Source organism: Cyprinus carpio, chromosome B5 (assembly GCF_018340385.1).
Source record: "Cyprinus carpio isolate SPL01 chromosome B5, ASM1834038v1, whole genome shotgun sequence".
Taxonomy (NCBI): domain Eukaryota; kingdom Metazoa; phylum Chordata; class Actinopteri; order Cypriniformes; family Cyprinidae; genus Cyprinus; species Cyprinus carpio.
Genome location: NC_056601.1, coordinates 23,707,531 through 23,731,777, shown reverse-complemented (window position 1 = coordinate 23,731,777; position 24,247 = coordinate 23,707,531). Strand labels below are relative to the sequence as shown.

Here is a 24,247-nt window from a genome sequence, read left to right as displayed (position 1 = left end):
CACCTTGCTTTTCAGACTGATGAGCTTTGTAAAAATCGATGAGTTTCAGGAGAAACAATACTGTCCAGTATGTGGAAAATACTGTGTCTTTTGAACCTTAAACCGCTTTAACACATTTCATCACACCAAATACACAAAATTATGTTTTTTTTAGCAACATCATATGACCCCTTTAAACAAATCAATTTTGCTTGATTGGAACAGCAGCTACGCTAATTATGTCTCTATTTGTTTCTCTGCTTCTGCCACGGGACTGACATCCCATGGTAACTAGGATTTACACAAGCTCCAGTCTGGATCCAGAACACCTGAGAAGAGATGATGCCGACCCCTCAGAGGACCTCAGATGATGCCAACCCTGAAATAACGTATAGAACTACCAAATTTTGCATTAAGTTTGATTGCAACATATAATAATTGCTGTACATAGTGTTCATCGTCTGTTTGATTACATCTTTAATTGATTTTTCCGTACATTTCTGCCATAGTCACCCCTGATAAGCTACTATTAAATATATTGTAGGAACGTAATTTTCTGTAAAGCTGCTTTGCAACGATTTGTATCATGAAAAGCGCTACATAAATAAAGTTGAATTGAACTGAAAACTTGAAACACTTCTGAGGTGTTTCTTTTGCCATTAAAGTATGCAGTTAGAGGGGTTGGTCAAAATGCACAATTTAAAAATTGCCTGCCCTTCAATATAAATTTGAATTGAACTGGACACACTTACAGGAAGTTAAAATAAAAAGTTGGAATAAACATAAAGTTTTATTTTGACTAATTATTTAGCACCGCAAATTATTAGTAAATTCGAGAGTTCTGGAAAATTAAGTGTTCTTTCATCCTGGTAGATAAATGCTAAACCTTGAGTGCATGACAACACGTTACTCATACACAGGTCATACATGCTTTCATGTATATATGTTATTTACCTTTTTTGACCCAACTTTCAGTCTAAATATATGAAAATATACCATAAAGATTTGAATTATTATAGATGTAAAACCATAATGATCTACACAAAGAAATTATTAAACATATATTTCATTATTTGTTGTATTAAAAATGTCATAACCCATACTTGTCATAATTTCCACAAAATTAAACATTTATTTTATATTCTTCAAAATTTTGTGTACTTGTTTAGCTATCAGAATAACTATCAGGAGACTATCAGAATGCAAGAACTTCATTATTTTTCCTCTTTTTCTTTCTTAAATTCTAATAAGAATTTCATCTGTGTATCATGCTTGCTGCCTAAATTGTCAGAAAGTCAATTCCAGTTCTTAATTCAACTCTGAATGCATAACCCAGGACACTGAACATCTGTACTGGTGTCATCATACGTTTCTCTCAAAAATAATAGCAGTTAATACTCTCAACACAGACTCCTTTGCAGTAGTTATTAATATTAAAGTAAATTTGCATGCTGAGTTTAGCATCACTTTCGTCTGAGTTTTCATTTTCCCAAACTCTTTTCAAAGTCTCTAAAAGTGTTGCACTTTTCATTTAACAAAAGAAACTCAAAGTATTACAATCCTTTTGCTAACAACTGCCCAGCTTGCGTAGCAATGTTCAAACTGCCAACCAGTCACAACAATGTGGCAGAATGGATGCCTATCCTTCACCATCCCGAGTACAAAGACACCGCCTTGAAACCCAACATTGCTTTTAACGACACATACCACTTCAATTAGCAAAAGGGTGGATAAAAGGTACTTTGCCCTTGAATAAAGCCAAAGTTGTATGTTTTTGTGTGTCTTGTCATATGATTGGATTACTCTCTATGAATGAGGGGAGGGACGGTCGGAGCAGGTGGAAAACAACAATGCAACCCTGCCACATCTGTAGCCCTCCAGGCTTGGAGACTTATCGTGCCAACAGATAATAGCGCCAGTTCACACACACAAAGACAGCACAGACGTACGGGAAATGAGAGAAACGCCTGGAAGATAAACACAGCTTCTCTCTCGCTCCTCTCTTTGCTCCTGTCCAGCTCACAGAGCTTCCCTTGTTCAGCACAGTGAGAGACAATGAGCAGACAATTAGCAAAGGCCTCTCGTCATTGCCAGAGCATAAAAGGGCACTCCCTGACAACCCGCTGATTAAACAATTCTAATGCACTCTGTGTTAGCGACGTATTTGCCTTTCAGTCGCGCTGAGACTGATGTGGCCTCTGCAGACTGTGAGACACTTGAGAGTGTTAAAGGGAGAGGCAGAAAGGCCTGCACTTGGCTTTTGTTAGGCACTGTTTGTGAGTGAGAGTTGTGCTCGGGTTTGCTTCTCTCTCTATTGGGATTCATACTGGCTCTGTAGAAGTGTTTGCTTTGCTGTCTGGGCTTTAGAATGCTTACTTATGCTTATCCTCACAGAAATAGGTCTTCAAACCAAGCGGTGATGGGTTACAAAGTTCTGGAGATCTTAGTTCTTTTGCCAGTAGATGTCACTATGTACTGCAGTGTTTGTCCTCTAGCTGGGCACACACACATTCGTGTTGGTTTTTATGGTTTATGGGGACTCTATACAAATACAAACTGTATTTTCTATCGCCCCACACCAACCCTACACCTGCAGAGATGAAGAGGTTATCTGATAGGCATTCCATAGGCGTAACAGTTTTAATATTGTACAAACTGTATTTTCTATTGCTCTACACCAACCCTACACCTAAAACTTACCCCTCCCAGAAAACTTTGTGCATTTTCAAACCATTTAGTACGTTTTTTAAGCCTTTTGAATGACAGGGATGCAGACAGTGTTCTCACAAACCACCTTCACATTGTAATACCCATGTCATTATACAAATTTGTGTCCTCATAAACCACCCAAACCAGTGCAAACACAAACATGCATGCACATTTACATAAATACACATGTCCTTACTGAATGTTTCTCTTGCTTGTATTGCTCAGTTTTGACAAAATATAAGCACTGAAATTGACAATAAGGCTTCCAAATGATGCTCTTAACAAAAATTAGTCAGCCAGTCAAATCCCTGCATGGTACACAATTGTATTTTCAGTTTGAGAAGGAAAATGTGATAACAGTTTATTTTAGAGTGTTCTTGTTATACATTATATGTTCATACTGTCGTAATAACAGTAAATTATGCATATTTACATGCAACTAATCCTAAAACAAAGCTTAACCCTTAAGTACATTTTTTTATTAATATTACTCGTAATTAAATGTATAATTACATTGTAACAAATGCACCTTAACATAAAGTGTTAGGGAAAATGCTAAAATAATACTTGACTAAAACTTCTTTATCTGAAGACAATAATTTGTTTTCAATTTTAGATCTCCTGGAATAAACATTATGGGTAAATATTTGGGCACTTGTGTTTCATCACTTCATGACTTTTTGTCTGTCATTTATGTTTCATTAAGAGAACAGTCATGTTGAATTTAGGATGTAACATCATACTCTAAAGGGGTGGGGGGTGGGGGTGCTCCTACAGTCCACTGAAGTGCACACCATGCACCAGATTACACTAGTCGACATTTGAAGTGGATCAAAACCTTTCTTTAAAGTTGTCTTAAAACCTAAAATCAAAATGCGTTCTTGTTTTTGGACAACTTTGATGAACTTTTTTGATCCACGTCAAATGTTGACTATTCTAGGTACGCTCATCTGAAATCTTTGAAAAGGTATCATAACGCCATTTTTTATATACATTTTCTGATCTTCAAATCACTTGAGATGACTCAGTGTTCATTATCATATATTCACTTAAACACCTTTGAAAATATGAAAATAATTTTGAACTTCATGGCATTATGTGAAAAAGTACAACATTTTGTTGATTTTGTGGATTAGAACAAGCTTGTGTTATCTTAACGAGTACAGTGATATTTAGCTTTGAAAAGGAGGATGGGATTACTGGGGATTGACTCAGGTACAGGAGGTAGTTTGGATAATCTGATGAGATTATCTGCGTTGTTTGACCTGCTTCTCACAGGTGATTTTACAAGGGTCTACAGCTTTAAACACCCACTCAATCTGCCTCAATTACAGAACCGCTTTGTTGGTTTTCTTGAACGTAAAGTATAAGCCAGTTGACTTGATATTTTGTTACCAAATACATTATGGGGCTACTCTATTAGGCCTAATACAAGTTTGAACAAAAACTTCTTTGGCATAAATATTTAATATGTACACAAATATGAATGTTCCTCCATACTTTTCTAAAAAGCAAATATCAGAGTTACAGAGAGGCAGTTACAATGGAAGTGAGTGGAGCTAATCTGTTACTGTATATCCAAATTTACAATTGACATTGTTGGCATGTCAGTGTAGCACTTAAAACCCTAAAATGATTGTTAATATAACAAGCAGCTTTATACCTCAAATGATATGTACTAATACTATATGTTTTTATAAGCTTAACATTAATTTTTAAATACTCCAAAATTTGTCTCAGTTTATTTTTATTGAAAGTACCTTGCCATAACCTCGGTTTTTGCTTTTTAATGAACACAACGGATTAGTTATTATGTTATTCTATTATTATTTATGTACTTATGTAGTTTTTAGTTGAATAAGCTTTGAAGTTTTCGTTTTAATTTTAGTTTAATTTTAGTAATTCTGTTATGTGCTTTTTCATGTCTTTTTAAAAATCTATTTCTACTTAGGTTTAATTTATTTTAATTTCAGCTTTAGTTATATTTTTTATTTATTTCCAATATGTAACTTTAGTGTTTCAAATTTATTCCGTTTATAAGTTTATTAAATCAGTTGCCATAATTATTTCAGTCAGTTGCCAAGACAATAAAATTACAATTTTCATTTAGTAACAAAAATGCTTTAATAACCCTGACAAGTTACATTTCTTTTTCTTGTAGTAAGGAACATTATGCTGCAAAATACTGTGAATTAAGCTAAACTCGTCTTGAACCCAAAATATTCCTTGAAAACAAAATATCCACTCTGTCACTCTTCCTGATTAAGGTAAGCTGTTGCCTATCGGATAAGAAGAGTAAGTTCCCTCCTCTCAATGTCTTAGTAATCACTGAGATAAAAACAAAAGTTTTAATCAGCACCAAAAGCAAGTAAACAACAAATGCCCTAAAAACCAGGCATTTGATTGATGTTAAACTGTCTTTTCAGACTAATTAGTGTTTAACTAGGCTGTTAAGCTTTATTTGGTGGTGGAGGATGGGAGGTGAAAGTGAAGTGAAAAGTGAAAGTTTCAGCCAAGTATGGACTACTCAGAATTAGTGCTCTGCATTTAACCCATCCGAAGTGCACACACACAGAGCAGTGAACACAACACACACACTGTGAACACACACCCGGAGCAGTGGGCAGCCATTTTATGGTGCCATAACCCGGGGAGCAGTTGGGGGGATGCCTTGCTCAAGGGCACCTAAGTCGTTATTGAAGGTCGCAGAGAACTGTACATGCACTCCCCGCACTCCCCCCACCCACAATTCCTGCCGGCCCGAGACTCGAACTCACAACCCTTCGATTGGGAGTCCGACTCTCTAACCATTAGGCCACGACTCCCCCATAAAAAGGTGGAGGGAGGTGTTTGAGTCGCAGAACATCCATCATTCCCGAAAGCACTTCAACGTGTTTGTGCGTGCTCACGCGCGTTACCTGGTTTTCTCTTTGCACACTGGCGTCACAGAGCCGAAACAAGAGGCATGACACAAAGTACGCAAACACACTATCTCACCTTTCATCTTCAGCCATGCACATCAACAACAATTGTCACAACACAGAGGCCCACCGGCTTAAGCAGTTCACCTTAACACCCCTGTACACAAACACACAGAGGCGCAGACACACGACTCTACGTGTTTAACTTGTGTTGAGAGAAGGACTATAACAGGGTGAGACGTCTGGGCTGTCAGTCATTCATGCCCTGCAGAGATGCAGGGGTTATCTGATAGCCGCTCCTAGTGAAAGCATAACTCGCTTCTTCAGCGTGATTTCATCTGCATTGCATAACTCACATTCAGCCTGTATCTGCTAGTGTCCAGTGCTGTAGTTCAGACTACAGCCTCTTGTCCTGCAACAGAAAGAGAGCCTGCAGCAAATGCTTACTGATATATATCATCCTCTCTGTCGCTCTCATTCCAGCGGTATGTTTGTGAGTCATGGTACATCTGGAGCCTGTATGCAGGGTCGGCAGGCCCTCTTTTATCTGTAGGCCTGATTGTGTCTTATCTTATCAAAGAGGCTAAGAGCAGGCCCTCTATCAATCATGAATTACGAACGTGAAAGGAGAGCTGCGCATCGGGGAGGAGAAGTCGGCTTCAGGGGGATTTTAAACTCCCCTTTTTCTTGGTTACATTCATATATTATGATTACATTAAAAAGTCAAAGATATCACATGATTTGGAGAGTGACGCATAGTTGCAAGAAAGCAATGCAAAAGTCTCAAAGAAAAAGCGATAATCATTTCAGGCAGTATATGAAATATGAAGTATATAGACCAAAGTCTATGTCCTCACCTTGAGGGATTCACACACAGTGGCTGGTTGAGATCTGTGTCAGATGGGAGCAGCTTGCATGAAGCTGTTAGGACATAAGCTGTGGCTCATCCCTCAGATAAGAGTCTTCTTAAGCCAGGGATGAGGCAATAAATCCTTTAGTTTGACTTCATGCACCAGCTTTAGGTGATCACCGAGTAACTGTGGTCAGATAAGCTGCAGGTATCTAAGAAATGTCTGCCGCTGTGAAATGGGACAGGTCACATGCCTGCTTGTAACCTTGAAAGCAACTGCCTTCTTAGTCTGACACAGAAGGTTTACACAATTTTCAGAGAAGAATATGCATTTTCTAAAGATTATATGCAGTTTGTGAATTTATATGACAAAGTACAATTTACCGTTCTCATTCTCTACTCATAACTTTACATGATAAACAAATCGCCTTGCGTGTCATAATGGGAGGGTTTTGCCATATTAAAGAAGTAGAGAGCTTTGAGTTAGCATAATGAGCTTGACTAGCCTAACAACGGCTTATCTTCAAACAAAGTTGCCCTGATGAACTTCTGTGGCTTTCTTTAGACAAATAATCACCTTTTGCCTTATGCTTGATCCGTTTTGGTGCAGTCTTTCTTTAATCCCTGCTTCAGTGCCTGCATGCCTCAAAAGAAACACTTAAGGAGTAAACACTTTATCTGGTGCAATACAGAGTGCTTCCTATGGGTTTAAGGAGAACTGAGGTATAGAGTCGATATTCTCAGGTAATCCTTAGATTACCAACCCCATTTTTCTCTAACCACACTGTATAAAATGAGTCGAAACAATTAGAGTGTCACTGGCTACATCAGTTGCCAAACACAACTTATACAAGATAAATGATTATTCAGTGCTATTCTAATGCAAAGATAATGGGATAAAGATATGATAAAATCTAAAGATAATTCACTCTGATGATTTACAAATGCTGTTTTTGCAGAACCAATCGACTACTGCTAGCTAACACAGTTTGATGTAGTGTATAAACCTAAAGAAACGTTTTTGAGTTTACATAAAATATTTTAAAGAATGTAACCAGTGGGTAAAGATATAGAGAACAGTTTTGCTAAGCTAGCAGGACCTGCATTGTTCATGTGGTCAAGTCATGTTAGGTTTAATATCATTCTCATTATACGCCTTAAGAAAAAGAACAAAATCTTCAGAAAGTTGAAATCTTGGCAGCTGACTCTTTACAAAGCTATACAAACAATAAAAAACATCCCAGACTCATTAGAAAACCATGCCTGTGGTGACATTCCCCTCTGAATTATATTACGTTGCTTGCATTTACTTGCATTATGTTGCAATTAAATTAAATTAAATGTCCATTGAATGGCACTAAATGCATGTTCTGTTTTTCCCTAAACAGATGAATATGAATGATACAACAGTTTATTATGCTAGTTGTTGTATGTATGGAAGTTAAGAAATGAAATGAATGTGAGGAAGTGCCTGTAAAAACACTGAACCTAACCAATTATACTAACAAAAGCAAATATAAAAACACAGTTGCTGAAGTAACCATGTCATTTTAGCTTGCTTCTACAACTCTTTGAGCTCTTTTATTGTGACTCATACCAGAGTGCTCCATATCCCAAATGTACAGTGCTGTAGGTGAGCTAACTTGCAAGTTTGATACATAAGAGAAGCTCCTGGTTGATGCAAACATCAAAATGTATTAGTTTCCACACCATGCACTATGGTAAACGTGTTTTGAGGTCATCATAACACAGAATTGTACATAAATATGCATCATTCAATAATCCTCTAATCATAATTTGTGTAAAAAAGTTACATAATTTGTGTATTCCACTAGTGTTAATTTCAGCTGGAAATGTGTTTTTGGAGTTTTGCAAAAAATTATGTTTTTTTTTTGTTTTTTTTCAATGAGCCAATGCTATGGTGAAACAAAAATGCTAAATTAATAAAATGTCATATGTTTTTAAAGCCATATTTTGAGTCCGCTTATTAATAACAACTTCTGAACTTAACTTATATAGCTCTGAGGAATGTAAGATTAGTACTGTTCGATTTCCCAGAAGGCACTCAGATCTTTCTTGCTCTCCAACCTCAGTTAGAATGAGAACGGGGGCTCCGTCTGGGTCTGTTTGCCCCCTCTATTCTCATTATTTACCCCATCATCTCAAGCATTCCACTGGGTATGACAGTCCATCCAGGATTCACAGAGGCTCCAGCAGCCATAGAGCTAATGAGCATAGCCCTGAAACAATAATTTCACACAACAATCTCTAAGTCTAACAAAGAATGAGATTATGTGGGAGATGAGCTGGTGATTTCCTTTTTTAAGAGGGGTTACAGCATCAACACTGATTTTGAGGTTAAAGTAATATTGCCTGTTCAGGTTAGGATCAATCCACAGTGTTTGTGGCATAATATGGATTCCCACAAAAATAATATTGCACTTGGGGCACTTCAGTTAAAGTAAAATATGTCAGTTTTGGTGCCACTTTATTTTACAATCATGTTCTTATGTTTTTAAAGCCATGTAACCATATACAGTATACAGTGACCATATACAGTATATATATTTATATATATATATATATATATATATATATATATATATATATATATATATATATATATGGAGCCCCTGCCAAGTATTGAATACATGTGCAGTAAATGAACATACTTTCCAGAAGGCCAACAATTCACTAAAAAGTTTTTTTTTATTATTATTATTTTTATTGGTCTTATGAAGTATTCTAATTTGTTGAGATAGTGATTTGGTGGGTTTTTGTTAAATGTGAGCCAAAATCATCACAATTAAATGAACCAAAGACTTAAACTTCAGTCTGTGTGCATTGAATTTATTTAATACACAAGTTTCACAATTTGAGTTGAATTACTGAAATAAATGAACTTTTCCACGACATTCTAATTTACTGAGATGCACCTGTATACGTTTTGTGGTTATACGGTTGAAGCGGTGATCATTTTAATGCTTATTGTGTTTCACTGTAACCCATGTTTTTTTGTGCAAGTGGAAATTAGGTTTTGTGGTAATCAACAATATTCCACGAATGCTGTCACTTTAGCTTAATTTGTACTGATACCAGAGAATTCCTTTAAGCTGTAAATTGTGCCTTTTTCTTATGATTGTGTGTAAATAAAGTCTATGTAGATTTACCTGAAACTCTTTCAGCTCAGTCTCTTGAACCATACCTCCACTCTTCCTTCACCCTCTCCCCCTTTAGCTCCCTTGCTCTTTAAAATGTTACTTAAACATGAGCATCACAACATTGCAATAATGGATCCACATGGAGACAGTCTCTCCTCTGTCACGCAATCAGCAGTAAGGTTCAGTGGCAGGCTATTGTGAGTCAGGTTTATTTTATATGGAACACATGTCCATTAATGACAGACACAGAGCACGCGTGGTTTGGCTGCCCACAATATTGTGGGAATGATTACAGGGGACTGGGGGAGGGTGCCTTGACATTAGCGTTGCTTTTGATCATGCTGTTCACCAAGGTGGCGCTGAGGAAACTCAGAACCGATGCTGGCAAAGGTTTAGATGCTAAAAGGTTCCCACACATGGCAAAGGGAAATGGAGGCTCTTGTGTGAACCCCCAGTACAATAATTGAAGTTGGTGGGTTCCTTGGCACAAAATGAATTGTGACAATGTAATGCCAAGCAAAACAGTTGTTTTTTGAGCAGCGCTGCAGAAACGTTGGTAGTTTTGTGAAGTTAGATTGCAGCTTTTGTTTAAGAGGTTAGATAAAGGTAAGCCTGAGTTCGCAAGTAAAATTTACTTTGCAGTTACTTCCTCTAGAAGCACCAAAAATCACCTTTAATACATTTCATTTGGCTCAGATTGAATTGTTCTAGGTGCCTTCTTCAAGGGCATCGGGGTAATGGACCAGGTTAATGATCACAGTAATTCTCCTCTTCCTGGAGCACTTTTGCCAGGGACTGACTGTAACATTTGAATTATCCAGTCTAAAATCATATTCATCAAGACAACACAGAGGGCTTTCTTGCAGGCTTTCTTTTTTTAGTTTTTGGACTAAATCTGCAACATAAGTTTCAATAGCAAATATGAATGTCTGAAAAAAGCAGAAATCTTTAAGAAATCTGGTTCAAAGCCCAGATGCCAAAATATTAGAAATGTAATCACTGTATTTATGTTAGTTTCATACATTAGAACAAAGTAAATACAGTTTGTTTTAATGACTCCTGATAGCTCCTATTTTGAGGACTCTAAAATCATAGAATATAACCGTCAAGTTAAAAGTAATACAGTATTTCCCAAACACTTGCGTATATCATTCAAACATATTTAAACAACTATTTTTTTAAACTATATTTTTTATAGAAATAGCTGATAAAAAATGACTTCCTGCATATTTGTTACACCACAAAGAAACAAATATTAGTAATATTGAACAAACAGGAACACAATTTTTTTTTCAAAATGATATTTTTGACTTTTTAGCCCCTAACAAAACTTTCTTTTAAAAATTAAACGCATTCATCATAGTTGTGTGTTATAGTCACCATCTGTTTGAACTGCATTTTAAATCTATTTAAATTTAAATATATATCTGCAGTGCAGATCCTAGTAACTGTAAATGTTTAAATGTAAATGAGTGGGGTTTTTAACTCCTTTTGAAATGTATAACTTGTAAAGTGATGTGTCCTCTTGAAAATCCCATATTTCTCAAAAAAAAACAAAACAAAAAAAACAATTCAGTTTATTTGTCAGGAGACAACTTCACTCTTATTGTCAAAGCATTAAACAGATAATACTGACTGTTTCCATGTTTCATCCAGGTCGGTGGTGCATTATTTAAAGACATTTCACATAAAATAGTCCGGTAAAATTTTAATCTTAAGACAGTACCAAAACAAAACGTTTTCAGACATAGTGAGTACCTTGTTTAGTAAAATATTTCATCACTCCATAAGAGTTATAGTCTGGTAAAACAAAACGTTTTCAGACATAGTGAGTACCTTGTTTAGTAAAATATTTCATTGTTTGATGATAGTTGTTCTGAAAATCCAAGCAGCGCTGACATCCTTTAAATCATGTAGAAGAATTGGGGATTCTTAATTTATATTTATTTTTTATTTAGATCATAGCCTACTGTAACTGTTGGAACTGACTTATAGCCTATATCTCCCACATTAGATGTGTTTAAAACGTATTCACAACACAAATATTCATTTGGTGCCCCTTGTCTCAACGATGTGTAACATATTGAACCCTGAATGGATGTGATTTGTAGCTGCAGTTGTCTGCATTTAGCCTACAATTTGTGAAAGTATTATAGTTCTTTATTAATTGTGTCTCGTTGTAAGCGTCTGTCTTGTAAAGACATGCTGATCTTAGGCTAATTGTATATTTGTTAAATGCTACTGCTCCAGTTGCACTAGTTTGTTTAGTTTGATAATAAATCAGTTTGACTTGACCAGTAGAATATACCGTAGTCATTGATATAAAAATTGCATTATGCTCTTAATTATTCAGTGCAATGCCCGCACCTTAAGAGAGGCAAAAATAATATCAGCTTAATCAGATTATAAATTCAATAGGTTATACGCCTCTCAAAAAGATGATAGGTTTATACATAACATCGTTTACCAGCAGAGGGCGATGTGAGCTTGTAAGGGCAATGACGGAAACTTCAGTCAGAGTGACAGCTCACCCATCCAATGTATCGTACAACGTGTCAAGCACAATGATTTGCAGTCATTAAAGACTCGGGCAAAAATCGACTGTTCGTCAAACAATCTAAATTAAACTGCAACACACTGACTTTCCCTGGGTGGTCATCAGTAAAATTCATTATATAGCCTACTGCTTCAATGTTTATATCTCTGCTAAAAGCATCAGAGAAGCCCCCCACCCCACCCCCCCACACCAAGACCACAAACTATATTCAGTTTATGCAAATTTTACCATAAATATTCTGGAATTAATTCAAGAAATTAATTTATGTGTTTGTGTAGTCGTCCAATTGTCTGTCTTAGCACAGCCAGCTATCTTAAAAATATTTAGCCTATGCTTTGTGATAGGCTATATATATAGAGAGAGAGAGAGAAAGAGAGAGAGAGAGAGACCTAAATAAAGCTTTTATAAAGTAGGCTAATAAAAAATGACAGTTGGACTATTTTTATATTTGTCAATTTACCGTCACATTATCGATAACTATACTCTAGACTATATAGAAATAACAATAGCCTAATAATAATAATAATAATAATAATAATAATAATAATAATAATAAATTCCTTTTTACCACTGAGACGGTGTTTTTATAGTTATTAGCATTTGTCCACGTTGTGGTAATATGCCAAATGTGTAGGCCTGTAAGTTTCAAGCACTAAAGCTTTCGTTGTAGGGCTCGGAGGGATGGACATGCACTCATTCTTCGGTTGTTTGGGACTCTCTCTGAGGCGGCTATGAGCCAAGTGATCAGTCATTGACTAATTGTTTTAGACAAACATTTTTTCTCCATGAGAGTACAAGGTCGAGAATTTGGCTCTGTTAATTGGACGTAACAGAATTTAACAATAGGCTCTCAATAAAACGAGTTTTGTGATTATGGTTTTAGAAGGAGAAGAAAAGAGGCGAGGGGGCTCTCTAATTACCAGCCCGGACTCTGGAGATCCCGTCAGCCATTGTGCGCGGGTGTGCAGAGGCTGTGTGGCCGGCAGGCAGGCGACAGGCGCCGGATTGTGGACAAAGGACTGTCTGCTGCTGAGGTTGTGAGGCGTCCCTGCCACGGTGATTAACCCTTGCACCAGGACGGTGACACTTTTCTCGACTCTCCCTCTATCCTCCCCGACACGGTGCATAATGGTACAGTAGGCTACAAGATATACTAGCCTATATTAATGCGCACTTAAGAAAATTCCCGCGCAGAACAAACAAGCAAAGAGCAAGACTGTAAAAATAGCAAAGCCTAACACAATGTGCTTTTTGAAGTTGCTGAGCGAATTATGGTGAACGCAGATGGAAAGTTTTTGAAGATACTGCCAACCTCATGTTTCAGACATCATTAATTGTGATCAGACATTAATTAGCCTATGGCTAATAGTATGACTTTCGTTATGAAGCATTTTCAAACAGCATAATTTTATTACGATTATGCTGTTAGATAGCATTGATTAAGACGAATTATTTGTCAGAACCACGGTGTTTGATGAATAAACTACATCCCTGTGATCAACAGATGGCGCAGCTACATCAGCTTAAGCCAAAAGTAACTGCAGAACGGCGCACAACCAGTTTCATATATAGCCTAACTACAGGCTACATTAATTGTTTAGATGAAATGAAATTGTGTAGTTGATCTTAATTCACAAATGTTTGAATCCCAGGATCAGTCAAGGCAAAAAAAGCCGCAAGGTTAACGCATCTTATCTAAATAATTTCAATAAAACTGATCAGTAGGCCAGTGGGTGATATAATTAGAATGCTTGTAGCATTCCATATAGGCCTACATAGGAAATATAGTCTATAATCATATATTTACACAAAAGAATACAAAAGAATAAATGAACACTTTCGTTTTATTGAAACTGAGAGAATGCAACAAAATCGCTCAATTACCCGAAAATCCAGCACCGAGATGTTTAAACAGATAAGCTCTCATAAGAGAAACTACACAATGACCTTCTCAATGCATGATTAGAAAGAAACCTGAGTTGTCCCTGCCTATGGACCATCATTACATTTAAACATCTTTTGTTGAATTTAGCTACAAATGAAACAGCTTTGAAATGTATCACCAGAGATTTAGATTTACAGTGGCTTTTCCTTTACGTATCTGGCAGGATATCACAAACATAACACATTCGTTTCCTGCTATCAAGCGCTAGATAATATTCATATTTGTAAATGGGAAAATATATATAAATGTAACAAATCGAGACCTAATAGTATTTACACACCAATGTACAATTTTAAATAAATTAAAATCCGTCTCCTTCAGTCCATTAACATTATTTACATAGGCTACGTGTTTTACTTTTATTATCATAAATAATTAGAAAAACGGGGCCCAACACAATAAGCAACTTGAACGTTGAGCATCCTTAGATGTTGTCAGAGACTGTTGCGTTTGCAGTCCTTTTTCAAAATACACTGAAAAATTTGGGCCAAAAATTGTTTGGATATTACATGATAACCAAATTCAAACAGAAAAAAGAACAGTCCAGGGATTTGCGTTTTATTTTTTCATAGTATAATTTCTTCGCCAAATCAAGGGTGAATGAAATCAGAATGCCTTGTAGATCCAAAAAGTGGGCGTAACATAGGCCTATGTTACAGTTCTCTTCAAGATCCAGGTATGATGAGGGTTGTTCCAATGTCCGAGCCATAACTTCATCATCAAACTTTGACCTTTTTTCACTGAAGCATAATTATGCAATTAGAAACAGCGAATGGTTATGTTCGTGGGGTCAGTTTGGTGAATCGCTACGGGGTGACACGTCTCTGTGTTTCTCCAGTCCGCGGACTAATCTTTGTATGTTCTGCAATTCGTTAACGGAATCCGTCCCTGAAGATTTGGGAGATCCCTTGTTCTGGCCGCTTCCGGTTTTATGGCTGTGGTGTTCAGATATAGGACTGCTTTCCCTGCTGCCTGACTTCGATGACTCTGACTCCGCGCTCAGAGCGCTCGGTACGTCGGTGGTGAGCAGACCGGAGCTCTGAGGAACAGACACGGGGATCTGATAGGGGCTGAATCGCAGCCTTGGCCGAGCGCTGCTGAGAAAGGGGTTCCGGCTGAGGGTGGAGGCGGCGACGCCGGCGGGGAGAGCGGAGGCCGCTGCGGCTGCAGCCGCCATGTACGTGTACGGGTAGGGTAGCAGTCCCCCGAACGGTGGCATGGAGATACCCTAAATGTAAAACAACAAGCTTTTTTTAATTCATTATCAGGTCAAAATGGAGAAATAAACTTGGCTTGTTAAGAAAGGGGAGAATTATAGTTAGAAGGCTATGCTGCAGCCAATTAGCGAGAAATGCACATTTGTTGGCTAAACGAGGCTGACAAAGAGATTTGTTTCCTGCGTGATATAGCCTAATAATTTTAAAAAATGATGTCTCCAAGCATAACATAATTTTCCCTCATTTAGGACCGATTCCAAATTCAATTAGGCTATAGCCGGCATTGTTTAACAGAACTGATGAAACCGTAAAATTAGGAAAGAAAATACAGATTTATAACAGATAAAACAGGCGTTGGTGGTGGCTGAAGAACTACTTTATGCTATTTTATCTTGGGGGTGCTGTGATAATATCTGGAGATAGCCTACTGTTAGCAAATATTAACACAGATTTGAAATAATTTTATTATAGGTTAGTGATAATGCATATAATAAATAATCATCATACCTGAGATGCAAGCATATGTTGTGATAAGTGGAATGGGAAAGGGTTGGGTGAACTGGTGCTCTGAGAGGAGAGGCTGCCATTCTCTAGTCCACTTGCTCCAGACATTGAGGCTAACAAGTGTCCCATGCCCATGGTTGAGAAAGCACTAGGAGTCATAGCAAACTGCCCAGGGTGAAATAAGAGTGGTTGTCCTGTACTCAGTGGGTTAAAGAAATGCTGATTGTGTAAACCAGAGAGGGCTAGACTTTGCAAGTGACTTGCACTAAAATGTGATGGGCTTTCTGTTTGGACCATTAGAGGGGAAAAGCCATCTTTGACCGTGCTCAGGCCCACAGAGTCTGCATCCTTTTTGGCGGTATCTGATTCTTTCAAATTCCTGCTATCCAGTTTGTCCTTCTCCAAGTTCCTGATGCTGAAGACAGAGTCAGTTTCTTTCCTTGAATCTGAATAGTCCCCCTTCTTTTCTGGGGTAGTTCTCTCGTTGACTCTGTCCTCACAGTGTGGGCTGAATGGTGATCGTGGTCTCTGGTCTGGACTACCGACTCTGATCATTCCATTATCATGTTGGTCAAGTTCGTTGTCACTTTCATTGCAGTTTTTGTCATCTGGAAAATATAGATATGTAAAGCACATCAGCTTTATTTATTATTTATTAATTTGATAAAACCAAAGCGTCTGTTTAATAAATGTAGACTGTTATTTTCACTCCTTATAACACACCAACTTGCATCTGTTTAATTACTCCCTTTGATTACACAAGAATGGACGAAATGTGTTTTCCACATTAATTACTTCCTCTGTTTTCATTCATGGCGCGAGCATGACTTCATGAAACGTTTAAGATTTGGGTAGTTTGAAGGAACATTTTTAATGAGTTCTTAATGAATTGTGATGAAATTCAGATGAAAAAATAGCAGAACCAAAACGTGCATGAGACATTCTCTATAAAATCAATATACACATATATATCATAAACCTATAACTAGACGTGCTCCGAGGACTAATAATTCTCATAAACTGGTTCTGTAGAAAACCAAGAGGCTCGTCAGCTAATTTTTGCAACTTTATACTGAAATTTTTAATTTAATCTGAGCAACTAATCACACTGATCCCTCAACAAATTTAATAATACTCATAATGCTGTTTGAAGTAATAATATCATCTAGTCACAAAATATCATAGTTTAAGCTAAATTAAAAGACCAAATAATAAAAATACAGTTTGAACCACAGCATGGACACTTTTCTATATCTTATTTAGGCTACTCCTTATTTACTATTAAATGCCACAAAAAACAAACTGTGCGATAATAAGAAAAAAGCTGAGAACATTCACAAAGATGAAATGTATTAAATAATTTGTATATTTTATAGCAGACAGTTCTTTCTTTTCACCTCTTAAAGTGATTTTAGCCTGTAACTGGTCAGATATATTTAAAATAATAAACTGGGTAATCAGAAATTAAAGAACAATGGCTGTGCATATTTATAGTGTATGTAGCTAATTGCACATGCTATGCTATGCAGTGCTGTGCAATCCATTTTGAGCAATAAACACCAGACACTGGGAAACACTTCCAGCCAGACAGATCAAACCTACAGTAACTAAACAACTAGCAGGCAACTGACTGTACTGACACTGTAAACATATTCAGAAATCCACTCTCAATAGCTTTAACTAGTTGCTGGATTAGCAGCAGCGTGAAGTTCATCAGCTCTCCACATAAGGAAAAAAAAAGGTCCAGAACTAATAAAATCTAATCTAACAGCAATATCTAAAAAAAAAAAAAAAAAAAAAAAAAATCTATATGATACACATTAAAATAAGATGATCGATGATCCAATGCATGGAAAACGTTTATGTTTTTTTATGTTAACATATAAATAAACTTTGCACTAAATTAGGAAAAGCTCGAATGTAATTGCAATGCATGTTTTTACCTATGGATCTGTTGAATTTAAGTGGACTTGATGGTGGTCCAATCGGTGAATGAACTGAATCCCTTCCAGTAGTTTGTTCGCAAGATGAGGCGTCCGAATCTCCTCCATCTCGATCGACTTTGCATTGATCGTCGTACATGCGCATTGACGGCAGGGCTAACTGTTTTCTGAAAGTTTAAGTGAAATTAGATGTCATATCTAAATGTTTGTTTTGTGGATATCTGATGGTTTAAAATAACCGTTCAGACACAGTACCTTTTTTCTCTTCTTCCATTCCCCGTGTCTCTGAATCCTTTCGCGAATGGATTATGATCGATTTTCAGTTGTGTGATCTAGAAAAAGAGTCAAATAGATTTATTGCATTTTTTCATGCTTTCTTTGAAGCAGCCTATTTTAAAATAAATTGTTCTGGAACTGTAATGCGTGTTTTTTTAACGAATTATCAAATGAATTATACTATAGCCCATAAAAATGTCTTTAAAGGCTATCTCCACAACGGCTGGTTAAATATTGTGTTAATTAAGATAAGTTAATTCAAGTTTATAACGTTTTAATTGCTAGTTATTAAATAATCCGAATACTTTTGTTTGTTCAGTCAAATACATTGTGACTTCACATGATGTAGTCTAGTTTCACACTGCACTAGACTGTTCTTTTTTACGGGGTCACATTTGATTGTGAAGCATATTGTTTTACTAAGCATCTCAAGTTATACATACAAGCAACTATTCGTTGCACACATCGATTGTAACTGGTCTGTAAACTGCGTTTATAGAGCCACCAGACTCAGTGTGCTGTCATCCCAATTATAACCAAATTCTATTCATGGCAAAGACAAAAAGACAGAAGGACACAGAGCTACACATAGCATATAGGCCTACTAAACAGAATTCTAAAATATAGGCTACATAAAATGTGTTACAAATAGTTTATTTGAGCTCAATAATAATAATAATAATAATAATAATATTAACAATTAACAACAGAAAAAAGAAGAAGAAAGAAACATCTAAACTAAATTTAGGCTTTCTTGTAACTTACCTTGTCATGCTGATACGCAGTGACAGCTATAAAATCGGTCTCAGGAAATACATATGTCCTGAAGGTGCTATAAGGGAGCTTCAGAATATCGTTGGCTCTAACGATATGAAACCTGGGTTGGTATTTGTGCATCGAATTTAGAATGGTCTGAAAGATAAAAAAAAAAGTATCCGTCAAATCAATGGCATCAAAATGCAGTTAAAAAAGATCTGCACAACAACAACAACAACAATAATAATAATTAGACTAAAAGGCCTTTTTCTACTGTAATAATATTAGGATTTTTTGGGGTGATAGTTGAGATACGTATCATTGTATAATTGAGTGTTTAATTTGTATATTAGCTATTATTTTTTAACCTTGGAAGGTAATTATAATACAAAAATATTTTCGAAATTGACATCTAGGCCTAGCTTTTTAAAGGTTAATAAGAACAGTGTTAGGCTACAAATCCCTGGGTAAAATAATAATAAAATAAAAAAATATATATATATTTGGCTCAGACCGTCGATCATGGGAGTTAGTTTGCCGTTTGCCCCATTGCATTTAATGTTAGAGCAACTTCTCTTTCATGCTTCATTTAAGCGACAGACACTGAAAACGTATTAAAAAATGCTTCTTGATCACCTAGATAACTTTATGTTATACTATCACTGAATGGAAATAACATAATAGGAAGGATGTTCAAGAGAAATTCATGCAACTTACAAATCCATGTTTATCCGAAATATTGTTGGTCAGTTTAAGTTTGTGGAAAGCAACAGGCTTTGCCATCCACTGTTCACCCGTGGCTGGGCTATCCGGGTGAATGTACATTCGCTTGGGCATCTCCGGATCGGCCTTTCCTGCGACCATCCATCGAGAGTTGTGAAATTTGTACCGACAGTCGTCTGCCGCAACAATATCCATCAAAAGTATATACTTTGCTTTTTTGTCCAGGCCGTTCACGCGCACTTTAAACGGAGGAAACATTCTCCTGTGGACGGAACAGACATAACTGTATCGGTCATGGGGCCGAATTTATACAATAAAATATTGCTAACCTTGTAAAGACATTTTAAAAGAAATGAAATGCAAAGGCGTAGTTCAGCTATACACTTTCCATTTTAACCAGAAATAACTATCCTTCATATTTAGGTCGTGTGGCATTGTATAGATTATCCAATAACACAATCGTACCAGACTACGCTAATATTTGTAAATATTTTACGAGAATATTCCTATAATCAGGAGGATTCTTACTCCTTTATCCTTCCTATATTTACATATTTCAGGTAGGGCCTAGGCCAAAAAAGAAGAAGAGGGAAAAAAGACCCCACAGCCAATTATTGCTGGGGTATGTGTGTGTGAGTGTGTGTTTCGTAAAAAAAATAAATAAAAAATAGTTCCCCTTTGTGTAGCGCAATATTTACATTGTTCAAAAGCATTAACTATACTTAGCTAGGCTATATAACAGGTATGACTTTATTTACGATAGCCTTAACAGAACGAATGTGAATATTATTCTAATGCTGATATGAAATAGAAATGGAGCCTTTTGTAACTGTTTAGTGCCGTTGATGTAATTCGGTCATCCAAAACATAATTTCTGTCGCGCAATATTTAATTTCGAACTAAATCATCTAAATTTTCTATAGAGAAACAGACCAAACTTTTTCGAGGGTAAGTAGCCTACATAAACATCGTTATCAAGTTGTCCAAGGGGAAGAAAATAACACGGCCTTACCTTCCTGATTTAGTGATAACCATTTCGGTTCCAATTTTGTGGAATTGATCCCAAAGGTCCTTAGCTTCTAATGTAACTTTAGGATCGTCTTCAACATCCTCCTCTGGCTCTAGACTCTTGAAGGAGCGGAGATGAGCCGCCTGGTGGTGATGTCCAAGTGCCGCGTGTAAGCCAGCCTCAGCCGCGCCGGAGAGCGCATGATCCGCCAGCGGTTTACTGAGACCCGGTGGTAAAGTGAGCGCTGGGAAGAACGAGGGTTGAGCCGCCGCAAGGAAAGCTGACATGGGAAAGTCGGCCGGCCTGTGCGCGTGAAAAGGGTGATAAGCCATAGCGTTCGCTGTGAAAACTGGATCTCTCATCGGTGCATCCAAAATCAGATGAAAATATAATATTCTAAAATAACTGCGCCTGTCACTCGCGCAAGTCCGTCTGGCTGTCGCGCTCTTAAAAAGACAGTGTTGGTTTCACAGTAGTTGAAGAGGACTGGTAGGAAATGGCTGTTCCGTAGGGGATGTCCAGTTGCAGCACAGTGATAATATCCTTCAATAGAGCAACATTGACACTTCTGTGTAGATTTACAGCTTTCCTTCTGTCCAAGCCACTACAGAAACTAAAGCAGCCCCAATAACAAGGATGCGAAATTCCTGCGCACTGATGTAGAATTGGTAGGTTCTTCCCTGACCACTGTGTAACTGTGTCTGTCTTACATGTCCCTTCTCACTGGTTCCCCGTACTAATGAACCAAACCGTCTTGATTGCAGATTTTACGCATTCTGGACCAATTGTAGAGCTCCATAGGCGTGGTTTTGACAGCTCCAGCCAAGATCGTGAAGGGGTGTTGGCTAGAAGGTGTCGGAAGCATTTGCAGTAAGAAAACATGTCAACAGAATAAAATATTAACCAATGACAGAGTAAGGATCTGGAAACCCCACCCCCGCATAACCTAACAGAGGAACGGTCGTCTTGCTGTTAGGCAGCCGGGTAAGAGAGTGCTTTTCCCGGCTTGTGTTTCATCATTTTGACGATCGTGTGCTTTCTTGATCTTTATGCTCCAATGTCGGACTTTAAGAAATATAGCATTTTGGACATTACATTTTAAAGTTACGTGTAACTAACAAAATTATTCTAATGTCAAATAAATTATCGCTATTTTAACGGTTTTATAATATAGCAACCCGCACGCCACATACGTAGTAGCAGCTATATTAAAGAACAAATGCACGTATTTATCATAACAATTTTTCTAAAGTTTTCACAATTAACTGATATTAAATCGACCAGATGTAACATATTACAGGATATTACTTCTCCAGGCGATATTCAGTAGTCTACAACGTTTGTTGCGTGGAATGGGATGTTCGTATAAAATCAGAGTGCGTTTGAAGACGAAAGGAAGGAAGGTTTCAGCGAGATTTTTGTCCATTTTACGGATTGCCTACTGGGAGGAATAACGAGGTACTATCACACAGAGTTTGGCAAAACGCCTTTTTAAATACACACCTGGAACAAATTCAGTAAATCGAGGCATGATCAGTGGGTTATGTAGCTTATGTAGCCAATAAATTTCATCTGACCTCTCCATTTCTCAGAACTGTTCACGATTAGTTCACGTTAATTCGACCGACAGGGTACAGCAGAGTAACAATCTGAGCTTTAAAGCTCCATAAGCAGCCGTGTACCTTTAAGAGGCTCGTCAACAGATCCTCGATTAAGTGGGACTCCGTTTGTTAAAGAGCGCTTGGCGCCAGTCGGCTGGAGTCCCACAATAAGAACCTACCCCTGTCAATTCATATTTACCCCCGAATTCTCAAACAGAGTGCACCCGTCCACTCAGTGTTCCACAAAGCTTACATGTTGTTGAGAAAAATCCACCCAAATTTTGTGCCAGCCTTGTTCCGCTTTCAACAATTAATTAGACCTAGTGAAAGTCCACGGATGGTAGATTTATCTCTTGTGTTTGAAACGATGTCTGAATCTGATCAATCCTGGCTAGACTACTTTGAGAAGAAACAATGTCTGATTGACATTAATTCCACACATCATTTGTTCAGAGATTTGGAAAGTCAACAGGAAATGCGTTTTGTTTGTTCTTTTCAGTTGACTTCGCCTATTCCATTCTCCGAAATGCTCACTGTAAACCTCTGAAATGACTTCCTACTGAAAGACTCAAAAACTGTCCTGAGAGGGAGACACAGGTTGCTTCTGACCTAATAGTAGCCTACCGTCAGAGATATGAAGCAGCTCTTCGGGCTTGAATTTATGACAGATGCGAGGATCTTGAGTTAGGCTATGTATCTTTGTTTGGATGGAAAGATTAATTTCAGAACAACAGAAGAAGGACATACATATATTGTTTTGGATCATCCTGTATCGACATGTTCGTCTTTGGTAAGAGTTGTAGTCTTTTATGGGCAAGCTTCATGTTTTTAAAGTTATGTAGGATAAATGATGAATGCAGGTGGATTTTGAATTGTTCAGTTGTTTTGAAGTGTTTTGAAATGTAACCATACTGCAATGGTCAACATCAGATGACTGTATTTAATTGATCCTTTAGCTAGATAATTCTCAATGTCGAATTAGCCTACTAGCTATTTTATTGTGCCTTGTGTTCTTTCATTCTTAGTTATTGAACTGCAATTGATTTATTGTTTATAAATATAATATTAGGCCTACTTATGGATACGTTTTTGTACTTTTATTTGTATTGATATATTCCAACTTATTGTTTAAATCTATATTTTAATTTTATAAATGTGACAGTTGCTTAGGCCTGAATTAATAATTATAATAATAAAATAAAAAAAAAATCATGAATTACAAAGCATATACGTCTACTTGTTCGAGGGTATGTCAAACGTTTGAGGATAGATAGAAATAAATTACACAACTGACCATGTTGAGCAATAACATCGTTAACTTTAGTTTATGTGCAATATGTTGAAAACAGGTTTGCACAGATTAACCCCACATGAAGCAAGTTAACGATTTTACCATGTATATACTCATCAAGTTAATTATATAAACAAAGATCCATGTAGTAGTCCAACTCATTTATTTGTTTTAGTAAATTTACGCCGAGGCCCCGCGTACCACAGTTGTCAATGCAGGTGTTATTTAAGGGCGCGATTTCATTCAAACGTTTTTTAATATTTCTCTCTTTTTCGAATATAGCGAACCGACATGAAAGTCTTGTGAACGTAGCTAATTGACAACTCTTTGGTCTTAGCTTTAAATAACTGAGTTTACAGAAATGCAAAAATAAAAATATATAGGCTAATGTTATTCATCATCTCTTTCATCGCCTAGTCAGTTGTTTTCAAAAAGGTTGTGCAAATCTAAGCAATCACCATTGCACAGCATCACCCACAAAATGCCCTAACGCTGTATTTATCCTGTGGATCAAGTTCTTGGCGCCAGACCGTTTAAGACCTGTCAAAGTTCTTCATATTTCTCGGTTTAAGAACAGCCCCAGAAGAACCCCTCCTTCGCACTCTCTCCTCCGCTGTCCTGTAGCGCTGTAGATGTTATGGGTGCATATTCTACAATCACGTGAGGGTAAAATGTAAAAATGTCGCTTTTTTATGTTTTGTAAAATGTATGTAGGCTAGGCCAAAACTACACACTCAAAAATAGTATAACTTTTTGTTTCATCACGTCGTGATATAGTCTTCTGTAAAGCAAAGATTTATTTCAT

At 37.0% G+C, this 24,247-nt stretch overlaps 1 protein-coding gene and 1 long non-coding RNA gene across 2 annotated transcripts in view; one reads left to right on the top strand and one right to left on the bottom strand.

Annotated features, from left to right (window-relative positions):
* Positions 1-14,003: 14,003 nt before the first annotated feature.
* Positions 14,004-21,291, bottom strand: tbx2a (T-box transcription factor 2a). Its single transcript, XM_019081535.2, has 7 exons — positions 20,554-21,291; positions 19,536-19,803; positions 18,828-18,974; positions 18,042-18,118; positions 17,787-17,953; positions 15,847-16,451; positions 14,004-15,350 (listed from the first exon to the last, which is right to left on the bottom strand). Exons 1-7 carry the CDS (start codon positions 20,910-20,912, stop codon positions 14,913-14,915), a joined length of 2,061 nt encoding a protein of 686 aa, XP_018937080.1. The 5' UTR covers positions 20,913-21,291; the 3' UTR covers positions 14,004-14,912.
* A 262-nt stretch (positions 21,292-21,553) lies between these two features.
* Positions 21,554-24,247, top strand: part of LOC122137502 — a 28,104-nt gene continuing 25,410 nt past the window's right edge. Inside the window, exon 1 of the long non-coding RNA XR_006154901.1 lies at positions 21,554-22,941. This is a non-coding gene — a long non-coding RNA (uncharacterized LOC122137502). The remainder of the gene's footprint in view (positions 22,942-24,247) is intronic.